Raw genomic sequence first — 20257 nt, 5'->3', positions numbered from 1 at the left:
AACTCATGGGTAGCTAATTTCATTAGAACGTTATGCTTTATTGTAGCTGAATTTCAAATTAGAAACAGAATTTAACTGCTAGCTGTGTGTACCCTTATGGGCACACTTTAAAAGAATTCTGTGCTCTTCGCAGGATTTTTCTCCATAACATATAATGGGCAGTGGCTCAATCCATTTCATTTTCTACCTCATTCCTTTTGCCTCTTCCTCTTCCCACAGCATCCTTTTAGTACTACTTTAGATGAAAGATAAACTATTTAAGGGGCTGGGGCTTTTGGGGGGGGGTTGGTTTTTAGTTTTTTTTATTTCTTAAGTCTTAAGATATGCACTTGTCTTCGCTCATCACAAAATCTTTTGAGGGAGAGGGAGATTTCAGCCAGACTTTTTATTTAACCTGTCCAGTTCTAAACAACGCTTCTCTGTAAGAAAGCTTAGATTACAGCAGTTTCAACAATGATTAAGACTAAGTCATTTATCTCCTAGTCTGGGCCAACAACTGTCACTGCAGATTATCCATTACCCAGTTAGCTGAAAACAGTGCTGCAGTGACTTGGACCTTTTAAATTGTTTAGCTAAATACAGGATGTCTATTACTTCAATCTTTTTCATGAACTTTGGTTAATGAGCATGTTTTAAAATAGGGTGGGAGATGATGGTTCTCAGGTCATACAGCACAAATAGGATCTGACTTAATGTTAGTCATTTTTCTGCTTTATTTCTTCTGACACCTGCATGCTGTAATCATTCCAAATGCCACATTGTTATTGTAGCAATATTAAAATAATCTTATCTGAAGTTCCATTAAGAAAAATGGTTTAATTTCCAATATTTTACAATTGAAAAAATCATACACACTCCACTTATAGTAATATTTCTCCTACAGATGAAGCTATACCTCTTCTCCCACTCCACCCCCAAATAATCATTTGTGTCTATTTTCAGAGGATGGACCTTGGAGAATGTCTGAAGGTGCATGACCTGGCATTAAGAGCAGATTATGAAATTGCATCCAAAGAACAAGACTTTTTCTTTGAGCTTGATGTATGTTTTTTGCCTTAAAATATACTATTCTCTCTACCACTGGTTATGCACATACAATAGATGTAACATGCTAAGTATAGAGAGAAAACATAAACCTTGTCCACAAAGTGATAGATTTGGAGGGTGGGGCTCTTGCATGATTATCTAGATACTACAATGATGGGAGCATATAAATAGCTAAACACCTAGTCTGTGGCTAGACCTGAGTATTGTGTTTGTGGCTAGGCAGTTAAGTTTCCATATCTGTTATCCCCATAACTCTGGATGTCATCTGACTTTTGCCATCAACTCCTGTCTCAAAACTGATTGTGGTTCATTATAGTGCATAAATGGCTAATCACAAATTACTCGTGAGCGAATTCTGCACCAAAAAAAAAAAATACAAATTATGCACACAATATTTTAAAATTCTGCCTATTTTGTCAAAATAACACAATATAATCATGCCAGTTTCAATTATTTTAGTACTTTATTTAAAAATACTCATCAACAAGTATGTCTGTAACAATACAGACAATGAAAAAGGTTCAGGAAATGTTTTTTTGACAAATAGGTTCCTTACTAGGCAGACAGTAACCTTAGAGTAACAGAGTAAACACCAGAGCTATGAACTGACAGGTCATCCACACATCTCATTTGGAACCGGAAGTACACAATAAGGCAGCAGTAGAGGTGTTCCCCCTCCCAACCACCCTCCAAAAAAAAAGGCAAGCAGGATAGTATTGTGTTAAATGTAAACTACTAAAACGGAGGGAGGGGGTTTAAAAAAAAAAAAGATTTGACAAGGTAAGAAAACGGCTTCTGTGCTTGTTTCATTTAAATTAAGATGGTTAAAAGAAGCATTTTTCTTCTGCATAGTAAAGTTTCAAAGCTGTATTAAGTCAGCATTCAGTTGTAAATTTTGGAAAGAAGAACCATAACATTTTGTTCAGAGTTAAAAGCATTTCAGAGCTGCAAACAACCTCCATTCCTGAGGGAACTCTGAGGTGCTACTGTATTAATATAGAACTTTGATTAATAATTCATTTAAACTACAGTACAGAAATGTAGTTCCCGCACCCATCAGAAGCAGTGCAAAGGCTTGAGGGAGTCGGGTAACGGAGGAACTGAGGGAGAGGGACATAATTGCTGGGAAGGAGCCTGGGAGCGAACCTGGAAGGCTGTTGGGTGTGGGTGGGAGAAGTATGGAACAGTTGTTTCTTGGGGGGGATGCAGGGGAGAGTGATAGGGAGTTGGGGAGCCTCCACCATGCAGACTCTGGCTGATCCCTAGCCTCTCCCATTCAGTCAGGCACATCTATCCCTGTGTGTGTCTGCTACCCTGTCCCCATGTGTCCCTTCACCCCCACTCTGATTCAGCCCCCACCCTAGTTTGTCTCCCCCCTCCCCAATTGGCCTTTCTGAATCCCAGTCTGTGACCTGCCCTGTGTGCCTCTGCTCTATCTTTCCCTTCCCCCCATATGTGCCGCCTCCACCTGGCTCTGTGAGCTGGGTGTTGTGAGGAACGCCTCCCCCTGATGCCCCCAATACCGCCTCCACTCCACCCCTTCCATGAGGCCCTGCCCCTGTCCTGCCTCTTCCCACCCCTTCCCTGAAATTCCCACCCCAATTCCTCCCCCTCCCTGCCCCCAGGGGGTGCAAGAGGGGGCTCAGGGCAGGGAGTTAGGGTGCAGGGTTAGGCAGGGGGTTGGGGTGTGGGGTACAGCAGGGGGTTGGGGTGCAGGAGGGGTGCGGCAGGGGGCTCAGGGCACGGAGTTTAGCGGCAGGAGGGGTTTGGGGGGCGGGCTCCAGCCCGGCACGTACTGGGGGCAGGGCAGGCTCCCTGTCTGCCCTGCCACTGCGCTGCTCCAGGAAGGGGCTGGAACCTGGGGGAAGGGTGGGCAGAGGGCTGTGTGTGTGTGTGTGTGAGGGCTGTGCTATGCTCCTTCACATACCTCCCCCGAAGCTCCCATTGGCTGTGGTTCCCCGTTCCTGGCCAAAGGGAGCTGCAGGGGGCGGTGCCTGGAAGCAAGGGCAACACACTGTAGGTAAGCACTGGTTGGGGCGCGGGGAGCTGGTGGGCTGCAGAAAATAACCTTGCGGGCCACATTGAGTCCCCTGGGCTAGTGAGTGACTGCCCTTTGTTTTGGCACCACAGCAGCCCGTAGTGGGCAAAAGACATAACTGTAGCACCTCCCCGACAGAATGTATTTTCTGTGGAGAGAAAAAAAAATTCAGGGGAGGACATGAATTCTGTGCGTGCACAGTGATGTAGAATTCCTGCAGGAGTAACAAATGTATGTTTCGAAGAGAGGCTTTAGGATGCTATTCTTATCCACAGAATTAAAAGTATATTTCTGTTTTACATCTGGGTTAACAGAATAGTCACGTTTGTGAGCTCCTAACGCCTTATATTCACTAGAAATAAAGATATATTTTTAACTCATGTTAAACTACTCCATGTTAATTAACTCTAATTTACAATCTCAATGATGAAGCGTTTTTAGTTTTAACCCATATTGGCTGGTTTGAGGTAAACTCTACGCTGCTTTCTGAGGACTTGAACACTGGTTAAAAATGATCCCTTTTTCTTAGTGAAGAGATCCTAAAAGGAGTTTATTAGGTAATTCCCACACATTCTCAAATATGGCTTTGCCTGGATTTTTCTTGTCTAGGTGGCTTTGCTTGTTATTTCTGGCTGTGATAGTCTTTTGATGTTTTAGGCAATGGATCACCTACAGTCATTCATTGCTGACTGTGACAGAAGAACTGAAGTGGCTAAGAAAAGACTAGCAGAAACTCAAGAAGAGATCAGTGCTGAAGTTGCAGCTAAAGTAAGCGTTTAAAACTGGTTCCTGACATGCTGCAAAGCCCTTTTGGATTGCTTAAGGGAATACTTACAATTGGGGTGATTTTCCTCTATCAGAAAGTAACCATTTCTTATTTAGCACAAGTGCAACTGAGGTGAATTCAAATGAGATTACCCATTAGTGAAATTCAAACCATTTTCTGAAGGAAGGAAGTTTAGGCTTTGACAGGCCACCCAAACTGAGGATTTTTGTTTGAGAGAGACCCTCTTCTCCCCGAATCTCTTCCTAAAATCATTGTTTCCCAAACTTTTTACTAAGGCGACCCACCCAACAGCATTTTGTCTCCTTTTTATAAAACCCACCATTACATATATGCACCCTCAACCCTGGCTCCACAGCCCTAATCCTGGCCTGGTGCATGTGGGAGTTCAGAGCAGTGGTTCCCAAACTTTTAAGGGTCATGCTCCCCTTCACCACCACCCCGTGCCCCTCCCCCAACTGGGCTGGGGAGAGGGGGAAAAGGATGACATGGGTAAAGGAGCAGAGGCTGGGGGGTCATAGCTGGGGGTGGTGGGAATGGAGCTGCAGCCAAGGGCCAAGGCTGGGGGCAGGAGTGGAGACGCAGCCAGGCTGCAGGGGGGGCTGGCAACTGCGTGTGGAGCTGCACCAAGGCTGGGGACGGGGCCAGGCACGGAGACGGGAACTGGGGATGGAGCAGAGCTGGGGCTGGCCTGTGCCCACTGCACCCCCTTGAATGTTCCTCCGCACCCTCCTATGGGGTGCACCCCAGAATTTTGGGGACATCTGGTTTAGAGAGGGAGCCTGACCCATGCTAACCCCACAGCAGCAACTCTTGTCCCACGGGGCTGGGCCTGGCTGTTTGTTCAAGCCGAGCCTGGCTCGCCAGATGTGAGTGACCCTGCAGTCCTGTGTGCCAGGTTGCAACTCCCAGAGTGGGGATCTAGGGCAGGAGCTGCCACTGCAGAGTGAGTGCAGGGCAGGCTCGGCTCGTTCTCCAGGCCCTCCACTCCCCCATCCTGGTGCCTCCCCTCTGGGCCATAAGTGTGTATTTGTCTAGGCAAAATATCCTAGAGGATATTGTGAAGTCCAAGACTATAACACAGTTCAAAAAAGAACTAGATAACTTTTTGGAGGATAGGTCCATCAATGGCTATTAGCCAGGATGGGCAGGGATTGTGTCCCTATGGGGCACTGGGCCTTGGCCACTGTCGGAAGACAGGATACTGAGCTAGATGTGGCCTTCTTATGTTCTTAGGCCAGGGCCCGGTGATCTGGTCATGGACATAACTCCTCTAATACCTTTCTGCAACCCACTCATTGGTTAGGACTCATTGTTTGGGAAACACTGCCTGAAAGGAGAAGGAAAAACAGGGAGACGACTAGTCATCCACTTCTCCTTCAGGAAACTTCAGTCTCTGTGGTGGAGCATGCCATGAAAAAGTGATAACTCCATTTTTGTCCCGAATCTCAGCAGCTGAGAGAGCTTAGAGGTTCATGATGTCTCATCTAGTTTTTGTAACTGAAAAATTCAAGTCTCCTTCCAGTGAGTGCATGCACATGTTTGGAGGAATGGTTATATTAAAATATTAATTCTGCAAACCTATTTATTGGATAGAGAGCAATGACTTTACAATTTTTGTATTGTTCAGGATTTGTAAACAAATTTATGGTCTCGAAGGGGAGCATAACCAAAGACCAAGCAAGGAGAGTGCAGATAGCCCTTTCAGCAGCCTTGAGAGTCTTGCATCATAACAGTTACCATCATAAAAATCCCAGATACAGCTGCAGAAATGTCCTAACTTGAAAATTTAATAACTTGTGAATATGCAGGGTGGATTTCCTACTCTGGAGTATACGTGTTGGAGAATACAGGGTGGGTGGGGCCTACACTACTTGTTCATATACAAATATCTCTGATCCACATGTGTGTCCATTGACTTAGCCTTAAAGAGTTTATTTTATATATCAATGACTTCTGGATATTAATCCCAACAAGCACGTTCTAGCTTCTCTGAGAAAAATCCAAACCTAAAACACATGAAAACCTGCCAGTATTGAGGTCCCCCTTGTTTTTCCAAGGCTGAACGAGTTCATGAATTGAATGAAGAAATTGGGAAGCTATTGGCCAAAGTAGAACAGCTGGGAGCTGATGGAAATGTGGAGGAGTCCCAGAAAGTAATGGATGAAGTGGAGAAAGCCAGGGCAAAGAAGAGAGAAGCAGAGGTAATTTTGTTGTCTTTACATCTGTGAATTCATTGACACTTCATTCCAGATGGTCCTTATGAGAGGAGACCAGATCTTCTTAAACCATATTTTTCTGAATAATTTGGTTTAGAATGCTCAGCATGTATTGAAAAATTTTAAACTGTTTGTATTATTTTTATTTCCAAAATGGAAATGGCTGAGTGTATCTTTGACTTGAACTTTTATGTAAAAGGGTTTTTCCTTCCAAAAGTCTATTTTGTCACCTACATTTTTTGAATGCCCAAAAATAATAACTTAAAATTTATCAGCAGCTATGTACTATACAATTGTTATCAATCAGCAGCACATCCTTAATTTTGATTCAGGGATTGAGGCAATCAATTGTAGACAGGGTGGATTTGATTTAATCAAATCAAATTGATTTAAATCACTAGTTAGGAAGACTTGATTTAATCATGGATTTCTACATAAGGTTATAACAACCAAACTTTTAATACATATTCTTCACAACTCAGAGACAGATGTAGGTTTTATTTTTAGAAGGTGCACACTATACGTTTTTAAAGTGATTTATTTTGAAAACTTTTCAGATTAGTTTACCACTATACCAGAAAATGAATGATTGTTTGGTTATTTCATTTACCAAAGGTAATTGAAGCAGATATTTATGAAGTCAGTGGGAGGTGAACTATCTCCAATTCAACAGGTTAATCATTAATATTTGGAGGATTCACCAGACAGACATTTAAATTGTTTTATTTAACTAAAACAACGAGGTTATGTATTCTGGATGTTTTTCTTCAACAGCAAACATATAATATTTTAACAAAACAAGCATATGATTTTTTGATTTTAGTTAAACATTCAAGTTTTTTAAAATGAAGTTTGTTTTTGTTTAAATTGTTTTAACTAAAATAGTTAAATGAAATATTAAAAATAAATAAATCGACTGTCAGCCAGGTCAACATGAGAAAGTTAAAATATTGACTTCTACAGCTAATACAGTCGTCTTCACCTTTATTTTCCTGTTTGTTCATAATCTGGAAAAGAAAAACAAAGCTTTCCTGCTTTTTCAGGTCCCAAAACAATGTCTCAGTTTGGAATGAATTACTCCAAAGGAAGAAAATACTCTTTTAACAGCAGTAGCTTCTTCTGCAGGTGTAGAAAGTGAGATGATCATTTCAGCAGTCTCTGAATCCAAGTGCTTAAGTGACTTCCACCGGTTCACTGGTGTGACTTTCTTTAAAACATCATCAGCAAACATATATTTCTTGAATGGTTCACCCTTAGCCCTGAAGTTTATTATAGTTGGCATTATGGAGGGATGATTGTTGGATGTCCATGTCATAGCCAACTCCTTTTCTTCAGCAGTTAAGGTTTGACCCTGGTACTGAGTATTGAGAATATTCGCAAGAAAATGAGCTGGAAATAGTGCCTGACCCATTCAGGTTTGGTTTGTTTTGTTTTGTTTTTTAATGCTTGTAATTTAACTCTCTCTTTGCATATTTCTCTTTTTAAGATCTCACTCAGTTCTTTCAAAATTTCAACAGCATCAGCAATAAAACAGCTATTTCCCTGCATTTTGTTCAAGGCTACAGAAATAGGCTTCAGGGTACTCAGCATGTGCTCCTCATTTCTCTTAAGCCCAATGTTGAGAACTTTGGCTGTGACAGTGCCATCTATTTTTTCACGATTTTGTTCACAAACTGTTATCAGATTAGGCCAGTTCTTGATATAGTGCTCAAAACAGTCCACTACTGAGTTCCATCGCCCATCTTGTGGGAGAGTTAGCTTGGTTCCCTTCACTTTTTTCAGAGCAGCGGCTGCAGAGTGGTGGTTACGGAAGTATTTTGCAATTTCAACAACATTAGCCTTTATTTCTGGAACACTGAAGTCTTTGGCTAGGAGGTGCATCAAATGAGCACTGCAACTGTATGTTATTAGCTTGGGACTCTCTTCTAAAATTCTTCTCAACTTGGATACGTTTGCAGCGTTGGTCTGTGACCAAGCTACGTACTAGTCATTTGCATTTTTTTTCACGGTTTGTTCTATTCTGATATGTGTGTATTTCCTGATGTATCAATTGCTTCTGTAAGGAAGACATTCCCTTCTTCTGTTGTCACACAGGCACGTACAACAGGATCATTGTGGACTTTGCTCCCCACCCATCAAGACTCAGGTTAACAATTTCACTCTCTAGACCTTTTGCACAATTTCTCTTTCATACACTTTATCCAGCAATTTGCCTGCGACATCTGTTCTGTTGGGTGGACTGTATCCTGGTCTTAATGACTGAACCATGTTAATGAAGTGTGGGTTCTCAATCATACGGAAAGGAGAGTTTGTTGCATAAATAAATGGGGCAATTTTTTCATCAATTACCTCTTTCTGTAATCTGCTGGTTCTTATCAAAAACTTATCTGTGGTTGTTTCTGGACGACGGAGATTTTCTTTTCTTTTTGCTACAGGTGATATACTGTGGCTATGTGGCATACATGATGTGACTGAAACACTATCATTGGCAGATAACTCTGAAAGTATAGAAAACGATGGTGAACTTGAAGGTGGATAATCTTCAGAATCCTGTATGTTGAGGATGGATTCTCCTAAACAAAATAAGTCAATGTAGTTATTTAATTATTATTACCATACTGCTCATTGCATTCTCTGACACTCAATACTACTTCAAAGGTGAAATTGTAAAAGGAAGATCTGCCTATTTCAGCTATTTATTTTTTATTCAAACTGCATCTAAAATGATAGTACCATAGAGTAACAACTATATTTTTTACTCAAACATGAGAATTCAAGAATAGTCCAGAAGGAAGACAGGCGGTCCTTAAGAAAGAAGTATGAAATAAAAAAACTTTACCAACCTGAAGATCCTGCATGTTCAGACATGTGCCTTTCCTCATCTTCAATGCAGCTCCCTCCTGAGAAGGAACACTTCTCGTGATGTTGTTTCATTCGGGCAACCAGGCCTTGCATTTCTTTGTTGCACTGTTTGCCTGTCTTACCCACAGGTAGAGGAACTTAATTAAATTATTCCCAAACTTGGTCTCTCTCACGGCCTGCTGCCATTATAGGTTTTCCCTTCTAGTGAGAGAATGGTATGGTAGATGTCAAATCAATGAAGGCTACAATCAGAAAGACCTCAAGACTTCTGGAATATGCTGCTCAAACAGTTTCACTTTTGTTTCTACTGCTTGTCCCTCCCTTCTCAGATCTATTTCCAGATTTCTTCTTGTCCAAATCTATTCTGCCCCCAACAGTCTTCTATTCACTGAACTTTTTGAAACTTTGCACTTTTAGAGAGACGTAAGGGATTGACTCTGTGTACACAAATTTGCAGAGGGACAATAGGGTTGAGGGCTGTTATCTCTTACCTCTACGTATTTATTATTTATTTATTTAAAACCATTTTTGCTGTTAACAAGCATGTTCTCTCTGGAGATTCAAATGCACAGTTTCAGAACTGCAAAACTAAGCATCTCTGATGGTATCTTCTAGACTGAGCATTGAGTCCAATTGGGTAGATAGAAAGATTAATCTAAATCTATACAGAAGCCCCTGGAACCCCATAAGATTGGGTCCCTAATCCATGAACTATTGAAACTCATTTACAAAACTTTTCTTAAACATTACATGAATATATTGTCTCGTACTATAGAATTAGAATTTATAGTTCCTATTCCATGGTGAGATATCTTTGAGCTATAATGTATCTTAATTAAAACTATCTTTAGATAGGTTTTTCCCTCAAAAAGCGTTCTATCAAAAAAAAAAGTCCGAATTAAATTAAAAAAAAAGGATTTTTTTTCATCGTTGATTTTTCTTCACCCTGATTGTAAAGCTAACTTTGCTACAGAGTTAGATGGCCTAAATATATCCGAGTATTTTCACCACTATTCTGTAACTGTTCAGTCCATTGGGGTCTCTGTTGGTGTTCCCACATTTTTTTTAAGGTAATCCTACACTATTTCAAGTGTATTTATTTCCACAGGTAAGGCTTTTACTTAAGTTGAGCTACGTTGGTATGTTTAGTTTCTATGGACGGTGTATTTGATTCTACAGTTGTTAAGACCAGTCGGTGTCATGGCTAGTGCTGGTAAGAAGACTAGTTTTCAGCCTTATGCATCGTAAGCTACGCTGAGTGAGACTTTTTCAAAGGTGTGTAACTCTAACAAGACAAACCAGTTTTCACTGGAGCTCTCAAAAGACTCTTTTCACTGAAAGCTATTTCCATGTCCTATTTCTGCTTTCTAGCTGATTCTTTTTGATGCTTGAGCAGCTTAAAATAACTGTTTAAACAAAAAAAAAATTCAGAGTATTGTGTGGCTTTGTTCCTTCTCCCAGCTGTCCTCATATACTCAAATGGCCAAACACATTTTGCTCAATTAAAAATAACTGTTCAGTAGAGATCAGTGCTGGAAAGATGATTTTTCAGGATAGCATTTTAAATAGATTAACTATGGAAGCCACTGTGCAATCTTCATAGATATGGTGCTCACTGCTAATATTTACCAGCTACGTTGAACTCTCAAAAATTGTCAGGCTCCTCCAAAGTAACCTGCTGTGGAGCAGAGATTAAAGAACAGGTCTGTTTTCTTTTGTCTTTATTTGGAAAGCAAAATGAATTGTCCATGGCCCTGTTTTTTGTAGTTAGTGTCCAAATAATGTTATGTTTAAAAATAATGACACTTCTTTGTATTTTAATGGAGACATTTGATTTATACCTTACATGGATAAAATTAATAGTAAAACAGGTCTAATATAGTATCCTGAATTACTTTGACTCTTAATTGAGAGGTATAACCCTTCATGTATGTTGCTTCTAGCAGGACATTCTTGTGTTCATATTTTCACGTATTGAAGAGTAAGAAGCTCTCAAAATGCATCTTCCCCCCCCTAGGAAGTGTACAGGAATTCAATGCCTGCCTCCAGCTTTCAGCAGCAGAAGCTCCGTGTTTGTGAAGTGTGTTCTGCCTACCTTGGTCTTCATGATAACGACCGACGACTTGCTGACCACTTTGGAGGAAAACTGCACTTAGGGTTTATCGAAATAAGGGAGAAACTTGAGGAGCTCAGGGTAAATCAGTCTGTCTTATTTATTCTTTCTCTTTTACTGATGACTTAATCACATATGAGAAGATCTTAGAGGAAACTTTCTATTATGTGTGAATTTATTTGTTCATCTTGTAAATTTAAAACTTTTGAGGCAGGCCCATATTAAAAATTGGTAAGTTAAAGATAATGATAGGACAGTTTTATATGAAATGATCTCTTGGTATGGTGAGTTCATTTAACAACCTGCATTTTAATATAGCCAAAGGCAAGATCATAATCTCTGAACAAAGAACGTAGGTCACACTTACAGAAGAGGGAACTGTATCCTGGAATGCACTGACTCTGAAAAGGACTTGATGGTCATGCTGGATAACGACCTGAACATGAGTTCTCAGTATGATGCTATGGCTAAGAAGGGTAATGCTATTCTTGGATGTACAAGCAGGGGGAATATTGAGTAGGAATAGAGGTGGTATTTCTTCAGTGTTCAATGTGAACAGGACCGTTACTGGAATGTGGTGTCCATGCTTCAAAAAGGATGTTGAAAAATTGGACATGATCCAGAAAAGATTTACAAGAATGACTAAAGGTCTGGAAACCCTTCCTTACAGTGAGAAATGAAAGAAGCTCTGTCTATATAACGTATCCAAGCAAAGCTTAATAGGTGATTTGGGCACCCTGTAAAAGTAGCTACATGGGGAGGGAGAAGTTGGTAGTAGATGGCTCTTCAATTTAGCAGACAAAGGCATAACAAGATCCAATGCCTGCAAGTTGACGATAGATAAATTCAAACTAGAAATATGATGCAAACTTTTACCAGTAGCTTAACCATTGAAATAACTTACCTTGGGATGTGGTGATTTCTCCGAGATGTGGTGATTTCTCCATCACTTGAAACCTTAAGATTGAATTAAATGGCAAAAACTTTAACACAGTTAAGGTTTCCTGGTGATAGCCCATGACCTTCAGAAAACTTAAACTTCTGAAAATTAGGAAATAGAGTTAAGGTAAAAGCCCCACATAACCTTCTCCCTCTTTTAGCGATGCCCCATAACACACATGTTCGCTCTTTGCCTTTTTATTGTAATGTCAGGTTCTACCTGCACTTGCACTATATTCAAACAGAAAACTGTGCTTTCCTCAACACATCATTCAGTCCAGACTGCTCTCATATCCCACCTCACTACTGACAGTACCTGTTGGAAGAAGGCCTCAGTGTCCTGCTACTGACACAACCTACATAATTCTTGTATTGAAATGGTGTGGACTGGAACCCCAAGGTACTCATGTGCGCCTCTTTTCTTTGATAATGCACATGGGGGGGACTCAGACACAGATCTCATATTACAATCACAGCTCTTTCAAGCTGCTTCAGTTTATTCCTTCACCATTCAAGACAGCTATACCTAACACAATGAATGCAGCTGGAGTGCATGCAGATAATTCCCAGTGGCATTTGTCAGATTAAAGGAATTGCAGAGGTAAGGTTGCATGGGCATGTACCTTGACTATTTCCTGGTTTTCAGAAGCTTGATTTTGTAGAACTCAACATTCTGGAAGGGCTTGAGCTATCATGCAATCTTAACTGTATCTTTTGCCATTTAATTTCCTAGCCTTTTAAAAAAAGAAATGTATGTTGGTAAGAGTTTGTGGTCATTTAGGCAGTTGTAATTCTCACTGAGGTTTGCAGTTGATATGTTGTTGTGGCTAAGTAGTAATAAAAGACCTAGCTTTTATATAGTGCTTTTAATCAGTAGTTCTTAAAGAACTTTTATATTGTTATGCCCATTTTACACATGGGAACCTGAGGTGGAGTGACTTGCCCAAGGTCACCCAACAGGCCAGTGGCAGAGTTAGGAATAGTCCTAGTCCAGTGGTCTTTTCACTAGGCCACACAATTGCTCTGTGGTTCCTAAATGCTCCTATGCATATTTTGTTATGGTGGAATCAAGAAAATGGTCATGCTTTGAAATGTTTGCAATGTGTAGTTGCTAACTGGGCCAATGAGAGAAATCTCTTTCACAGTCTATATCCCAAACCCTTGACAGTTTTATTACATGGTTGTTAAAGTAACTTGAGTATGCAAGAGAAGACTGGTGGGTCTGTCTCCTTCTCCCTCCTGCCCCACCGTTCCCCACAACATGTAACGCCTCCACCACCACCATTTCCAGCTCCCCTTCCTCTTCCCATTCCATCAAGCCATTAGTTCACACTGTAGAAGCTTTTAACATGTAAGAAATTGCTTCCTGCTGTCTCCTGTCCTGTGCTGCTACGTATACTTATTCCAGACAGCAGGTTACTGGAGGGATGCACGCTACGTTGACTAAGTAGCCCAGGGTGGGCACTGAGCTGGCTTCCCCTCTCCCATTTGGGACTCCTGTCTCTGGTTCAGCCAGGCTTCTCCACCCATTCCCCAGGGCCATCCAGTCTGCATTTCTTCCAAAGCAGGCCAGTCCCCTCACCCACACAGGGGTAATATGTATCTTAACTATTCATTTTCTGGATTTCAGATGTTTAAATTTTTGATACTTTCAGTCTCCCTACCCCAGATTCCATCTCAGATGGAAAGTCGGGAAGAGGGGCCCAGGCACCGCAAGAGGAGCACAGTCCCCCAGATTTCAGAACACACAACAGGAAGAGAGAGGGGCGGGGCTCCCCGAGATCCCAGCACACACAGAATGGGAGAATTCAGAGCTGACAAGCCCTCACACCACCTCTAAATTCCCAACTTTGTCTGCTCTCCTTGCTCTGCTAATATGTCTTTTCTAAATGAGTCTCTAGCTTAACTAGAAATTGTGGGCTTGATGCAAGAAGTACTGAGTGAAATTCTGTGTCCTGTGTTATGCAGGACTATGTTATCATAATGGTCCTTTCTGGCCTTAAAAATTATCTATGTATTATGGTTTTGCAATTCAGTGAGATATGTAAGCATGTGCTTAAGGTCCATTAACTTCAATAGGAGTTAAGAACAAGTTTTCCTGAATTGGAGTCCAAATGCAGAAAATGCTTCTGTTAGGATCATGAGTAAAAGTGCTAGTGGACCCAGAATGTTGTTTTGTGTGGTTATGTGCGATATTTATGAGAAGGCATTAATGCAAATAGCTCCCTGGAACAAGAATAGTTATTAAAAATAATTACAAGTAAATTGTCATTGTTGTACAAGGAATTACTTGACATCAAAACTATAAGAAATTGAATACTCAGCTATTACCACCAACTGAAAAAATTGTCCATGGATAATTATTCCAAATTCCTAAAGTAAACTGTATTATGTAATCTTTGGAGTACGTCACTTACAAAAAAAAGATAACTGTCCTCCTTCCTCAAATTCTCCTCGAGATATAATCAAGATGGTCTGGGACAATTCCACAATTCAGAAGACCTTTATAAAGAGATGAATCTCTTGCATTATGCCCAGAAGGTGGAAAGACTTGGAGGCTTTTCCTAATGTCCAGTTCCAGTGTGTTCCATTCCTAAGGGCCCTCTGCTCAGGGTGCCCTGCCCCTAGCTGTAGTGAATTCAACCTACATACTACTAGCTGAAGCATCCTTTCTCTGATTGTAACTGTCGTGTTCACAGTGTGGAGAGAAGTAGCCTCCAAACCAGGGTCTTTGATGCAGACTAAGACCTTATTTATCTTCCAGTGTAAACAAAGGAAGCTCATTAAATTTCCAGCTCTACTCATTCCGATTTACCACCCACTGGCCAGAGTGCGATAGAATTAGTATGGAAACTCTCATGGTGAAATCCCACTGCTTTTGAACTCCCTTCCATGAGAAACTTTGAATTAGTATAGTTCTACCTCCTTCAGGTCTTGATATTAATACCATCTCTTCTCTGTAGCTCTCTTGTAATAATGGCCACTTCCTAAACAAAGTAAATAAGGCAAATATGATGCTGAGAGAATGAGAAGAGGGGGGATAATATATGTTCACAGAAAATGGGGAAGAACCAACTGTTAACTGTTTTATATGACTTTATATGACCTTTCAGCTGAAGTGATGTATTGAAAATGTCCCTTTGTTTTTAGAGGGTTGTGGCTGATAAACAGGAAAAACGAAATCAGGAACGCCTGAAACGCAGAGAAGAGAGGGAGAAAGAAGAAAGGGAGAAGCTAAGGAGGTAGAGATCTGCTGTTTTTGACCGCATACATTTAATAATCATTCTAAAATCTATGTAAGACTGAATTTTCTTGTATGTTTGTGTGTGTCTGCTTGGTGGCAGAACAGGCTGCATTTGCTGAAAATTCTACATGAATTGAAAGTAATTTGCTATTTGACTACTTTTCTCAAGCCTATAACTCCTTATTTCTGGTGGAATACTTTTTCTATATAAGTAATGGATACAACTGGGTGAATATACACATGATCAAATACTGACTTTTCAGTGTGATTTCAGACATGTAATTTTCTCTGAGAGTTAACAAGTAGATTATAATTAGGTGTCTTTTAGGGAAAATACTTTCCAATCCATCTATGCAGGGTATCTGAAATTATCAAATTAGACCTAAAAAAGAGGTGAATATATGATTGGCAGTTTTGGAGCGGTCCTGAATCTTCTCCATGAAATACGCAATCACTGTTTCTAGGAATTCACATGCAGACTTGTTTAAACTGCTGTTTGCATGCATTTTGTTGTGACCTCAAGAAGTCCACAATGACTTTCGACAACAATGTTGATGAGCTCACATCTCAGCTGTGAAATCCCCCATAAAATCAGGTGTTCTGTGCATCAGAAGAACAGAGGGACAGTATTTTCCTTAACTTTCTAAGGTTTTCATGAAAAACAAGAAAGAGTTTAAATAAAATAGGGAATTTTTGTGGCATGCTATACTCAGAAAGAAAAGAGAAGCAGCATTTAAACAGTCAGATCAATGTAGTATTGGGAAATCTTCCTCTAAAAAGACTGTAACTCACATTTTAAAAGGGCCTTTATCATAACTGTTTTTTATAGAATAAGAAGTGTAATGGTAAGTCGGGGTCGGCAACCTTCGGCACACGGTTCATCAGGGTAATCTGGTGGCGGGCCGTGAGACATTTTGTTTATGTTGACCGTCCGCAGGCACGGGACCCCTGCAGCTCCCAATGGCTGCGGTTCGCCGTTCCCGGCCAATGGGAGCCGCAGGAAGCAGCGGCCAGCACATCCCTGTGGCCTGCCATGCTGGCCGCTGCTTCCTGCAGCTCCCATTGGCCGGGAACGGCGAACCGCAGCCATTGGGAGCTGCAGGGGGGCTGTGCCTGCGGACAGTCAACGTAAACAAAATGTCTCACGGCCCGCCAGCCGATTACCCTGATGGGCCGTGTGCCAAAGATTGCCAACCCACTTACCCTGTGGTAAGTAATCAGTTCCTTTAGCTTGTTCTCTTTGTAATATTCTGCATTTTCGAATTGTGAATCTGTTTGTATAACAAAAGCTGATCACCATTTTCCATTTGTTTCAGGTCCAGATCCCATAGCAAGAATCCCAGAAGGTATGTAATCTGCAGGAAAGGGGTACTAGTAGTGAAGTCAGGCTTTTAAAAGCTAGAACTTTTATAAATTTCATTGTCAAGCATTACTAGACTGCAGTGTCCTTGTTTAGCACCAAAGCAGCATAGAGGATGGCCATTCTCAACAGATTTATACTGCACTGATCACCATGGTATTGGACTGTGTATGCACATGTGTTCGCCCATGGCGAACAAGATGTTTTTTTCCTCCTCTGATAGTAGTTAGAACATGTTAAAAGGCTTGCATCTGTGACTGCTTGCAAGCTGATGGTCCAGGTCCTTTAGCTTAAGCAATAGACACTTGTCCTTTTAGACCCAGAGGTCCCAGGTTCAGTATCCACAGATGACCCATCCAGAGGTGTCAGTACTTAGGCAATGCACCTTGCCTCTTAAGCTTCAGTTGGAAGCCACTAGTTTGCATTGCCGTCCTTTTCAATAGGAAAGAATTTGTAATAATAAACCTTCAGGGGTTTGAGAGCCTGCAAATATAGTCTTGTGTTAGTGGCCCTAAACCAGAATATAGCTCTTGTTTTAAAACTTCAGTGATAGCTGGTGCATATCATGTCGTAAATAGAAGGCTTCATAGACAGAACTGCAACATAAAGCACCTACCCAAAGGCTCATTGTCACAGCATCTTCCATAACATCAACACTCTGTAACTTTATCTGTTTGTTAAATAGACTCTGTCAAATAAGCACTTTGATTTCTTTGAAAGGTAGTGGCAAATGGCCAAACGTACAGAGTCTTCCCTTCATCTGCTCTAAATTTGGTTGGACTTGTCAGAGGGGAATTTGGAGGATTCCCTCATCACTTTCCTCCTTCGGGCCAGTCTCTCTGAGAAATGCATAATAGCTGTGATAATTGGAAACTGATCTCTGTACAGACCCAATACTATGTACAGAGCACTAAATATTGGTATACTGGTAGAGCAGCTGACTGCCTCATTCACTGTAAATCCTTTCTTTCTGTTTCCAGATCTAGGTCTCGAGATCGCCGCAGACATCGATCTCGCTCTGCCTCCCGGGAGCGAAAGAGAAGAACTCGCTCCAAATCCCGTGAGAAACGCCACCGTCACAGGTCTCGCTCCAGCAGTCGCAGCAGGAGCCGCAGCCATCAGAGAAGCAGGCATAGTTCCAGGGACAGGAGCAGAGAGCGCAAAAAACGGTAAATGTTGGCCTCCTGACAGAAGTAGTTTCCCTTCCCTGAAACCAGAAAACAATTGTAACTGTTTCCAGAAACAATGGCTAGAAATGTAATTGTTTACCAAGAACACTTAGTAATTTTAAACACCTTGTGGGGCATTTCCAGATTTCAGTCATTGTTTTAGCATGAGCAGTGATACAGAAACAGGGTTACCTTTTGTCTGTTTGGCGGGGGAGGGAGGGAAGGAACTGCTGTGACAAAGTGCAACATATTTGTCAAATTGTGAACCCCGTGCTGTACTGTGAGTGAAAATAAGCCTGAATGTTCCTGAAGATAACCTATTGTACTGCATTCCAGACAGCTTCCCTGCCTGGGAAAGGTGTTTGATATCTCATTGAAGGACTGTTGCTGAGAGCCATTTGTTGTGATTTTTGTATTACTGTAGCATCTCTGAGCCCTAGTTGTGGACTAGGAGCCCATTGTGCTAGGTATTGTCGAAACACAGATCCAAAAAAAACCCAGTTTCTGCCTCAGAGACCTTATGGTCTGGTATACGACAAGAGACAACAGATGGATACAGACAGACGAGTACAGGGAAGCAGCGAGACAGTACTGGTCAGCTTGATAAGCAGTGGTCTCAGCACAAGAGCAGCCAAACCATTGTTAGGTTTTTTTTTTAGGCATCATGGCAAAGCAGTGCCTTGAGGAGGGTCTGGAAGGAGGAAGTTTATGGGGAGCTTCTCCCAAACGTGTGGTTGAAAGCACAAAGATGCCTATTAGAAAATTTAACAAGTAGGTGATGGAGGCTGGCATCTTGGGCCACTTGTAGGTGAGGATCAGCATCTCGCTCTCTAATGAGAGATGATAGGTATGTGGGAATAGGCTGTCCTTAAAAGTGAACACAAGCAAGTTATGTATGTTGTGATAGAAAAAGGGGAGCCAGTGGAGGGTTGCAAAGAATGTGGTCAAAGCAACAGGCTAGGAAAACAATCTTTGCAGCAGTATTCTGAATAGATAATCAGGCAAAACTGTATTGTCAAGAGTAGAGAATGATGTTGCAGTAATTGGGACAAAGATGAGATCTTGGATGAGAGTTTGAGCTGTGTGGATGAATCAGAAAGGCAATATTTTAGATGTTATGCGCAAAGAATCTGCAAGACTTAAACTTGGCCTAGATGTGAGGACCTAAAGAGTGGTCTGAATGAAAAATGATACCCAGGTTATAGGCCTGAGTGACAGGCAGGATTGTGGTGGTGTCCACAGAGATCAAGAAAGGCAGTGGGGAAGTCTTGGTGAGAAGAAAATTAGGAGTTTTGTTTCAGCTATGTTGTGTTTGAGCTGACAGCTAGACATGCTCAAGAAGATGTCAGAGAGACCAGATTAGATTGTAGTTTGCATAGAAGGAGACAGGTCTGGAATAGAGAGGTAGATCTGTGAATCATCAGCATCATGATAGTAGTTGAATGTATGTTTGCAAATGGGATTACACAAAGATAAAGTGTGGAGGGAGAAGAGAGGGTACAAAGCACAGAGCCCTGTGTAATCTTCACAGAAAGTTGGTGGAGGGGGGAATGAGGAAGATCTGATGTACATGTTGAAGTAGTAGTTAGAGGTGTTACATGTTGAAGTAGTAGAGGTGTAGAAAAGGCGTATCAAAAGAGAGTGCTATGGAAGCTAAGGGAGGGCATGATTTCAAGAAGTGAAGTGTGGTCAGTGTTGTCACAGAAGGCTGCAGGTCAAGCAGGAGGATGGAGTACTGGTTCTGAGCTTTAGGAGGAAAAAGTCATGAGAGATTGGCTAGAGTGGTTTCAGTGGAGTGCAGCAGATAGAAACCAGATCAGAGAAAGTATAGGACTGAATTGGACAAGAGGCACTCCAGACAGAAATTGTAGACCATGTGTCCAAATAGTTTAGAGATGAAAGGGAAAAAGGCATGATAGTTGAAGAGGCAAGTGGAATTAAGGGTGGTGTTTTTAAGATGTCAGAGACTAAAGTATGCTTGTATTGTGAGGAGAGTTGGAGGTTGAGGGGGGAAAAAGTAAGGAAAGGCATAAGAGTGGGCATGAGTGAGATAAGGGTGTGGGATGGGATTACAGTGACAAGTGGAAAGGTTACAGGAGGAGAGCAGATTAGAAACTTCTGTGACAGGAGAAGGAGATGAGAAGTGTAGGACAGGGAAGGGAAGCCAAGGTAAAAGGAGGGGGAAGTTCATATGCTGTATCTTGTCAGTTTTCTCTTGAGAGAAATCTGAGATCCTGTGCGGGGAGAGAGGTAGAGGCAGGAGGAGGGGAGATTTTGAGGAATCAGTAAAAGATGGCTGGGGTTCTGGGTGTAGGATTCAATTAATGTGGAGAAGTGGAGTTGCTTAGTAAGGGAACTGGCAGAACTGAAGGAGATAAGAATGAATTTGTAGCAGAGGAAGTCAGCCTGGTCACAGAATTTCCTCCAGAGATGTTCTGCGGTGTGAGAGCAGGAGCTGAGGAATTGGATGTCAGGGTGAGCC

The 20257-nt window shown here is 41.5% G+C and overlaps 1 protein-coding gene across 5 annotated transcripts in view; it reads left to right on the top strand.

The window, feature by feature from the left end:
• The window catches only part of LOC311525752 (putative RNA-binding protein Luc7-like 2), a 69413-nt gene that overhangs the window by 35576 nt on the left and 13580 nt on the right, over positions 1 to 20257 (top strand). For all 5 annotated transcript variants that reach the window (XM_084638092.1, XM_084638088.1, XM_084638089.1 and 2 more), the window contains 7 exons: positions 943 to 1041; positions 3743 to 3853; positions 5930 to 6073; positions 10968 to 11144; positions 15153 to 15244; positions 16563 to 16592; positions 17587 to 17775. In XM_084638092.1, the coding sequence (XP_084494218.1) occupies positions 943 to 1041; positions 3743 to 3853; positions 5930 to 6073; positions 10968 to 11144; positions 15153 to 15244; positions 16563 to 16592; positions 17587 to 17775 (842 nt within the window). The remainder of the gene's footprint in view (positions 1 to 942; positions 1042 to 3742; positions 3854 to 5929; positions 6074 to 10967; positions 11145 to 15152; positions 15245 to 16562; positions 16593 to 17586; positions 17776 to 20257) is intronic.

This window comes from Lepidochelys olivacea (assembly GCF_965140295.1).
Source record: "Lepidochelys olivacea isolate rLepOli2 genome assembly, chromosome: 1".
NCBI lineage: Eukaryota > Metazoa > Chordata > Testudines > Cheloniidae > Lepidochelys > Lepidochelys olivacea.
Note: the sequence above shows the minus strand (reverse complement) of the source record. Positions and strands in the feature narration are given on the sequence as shown.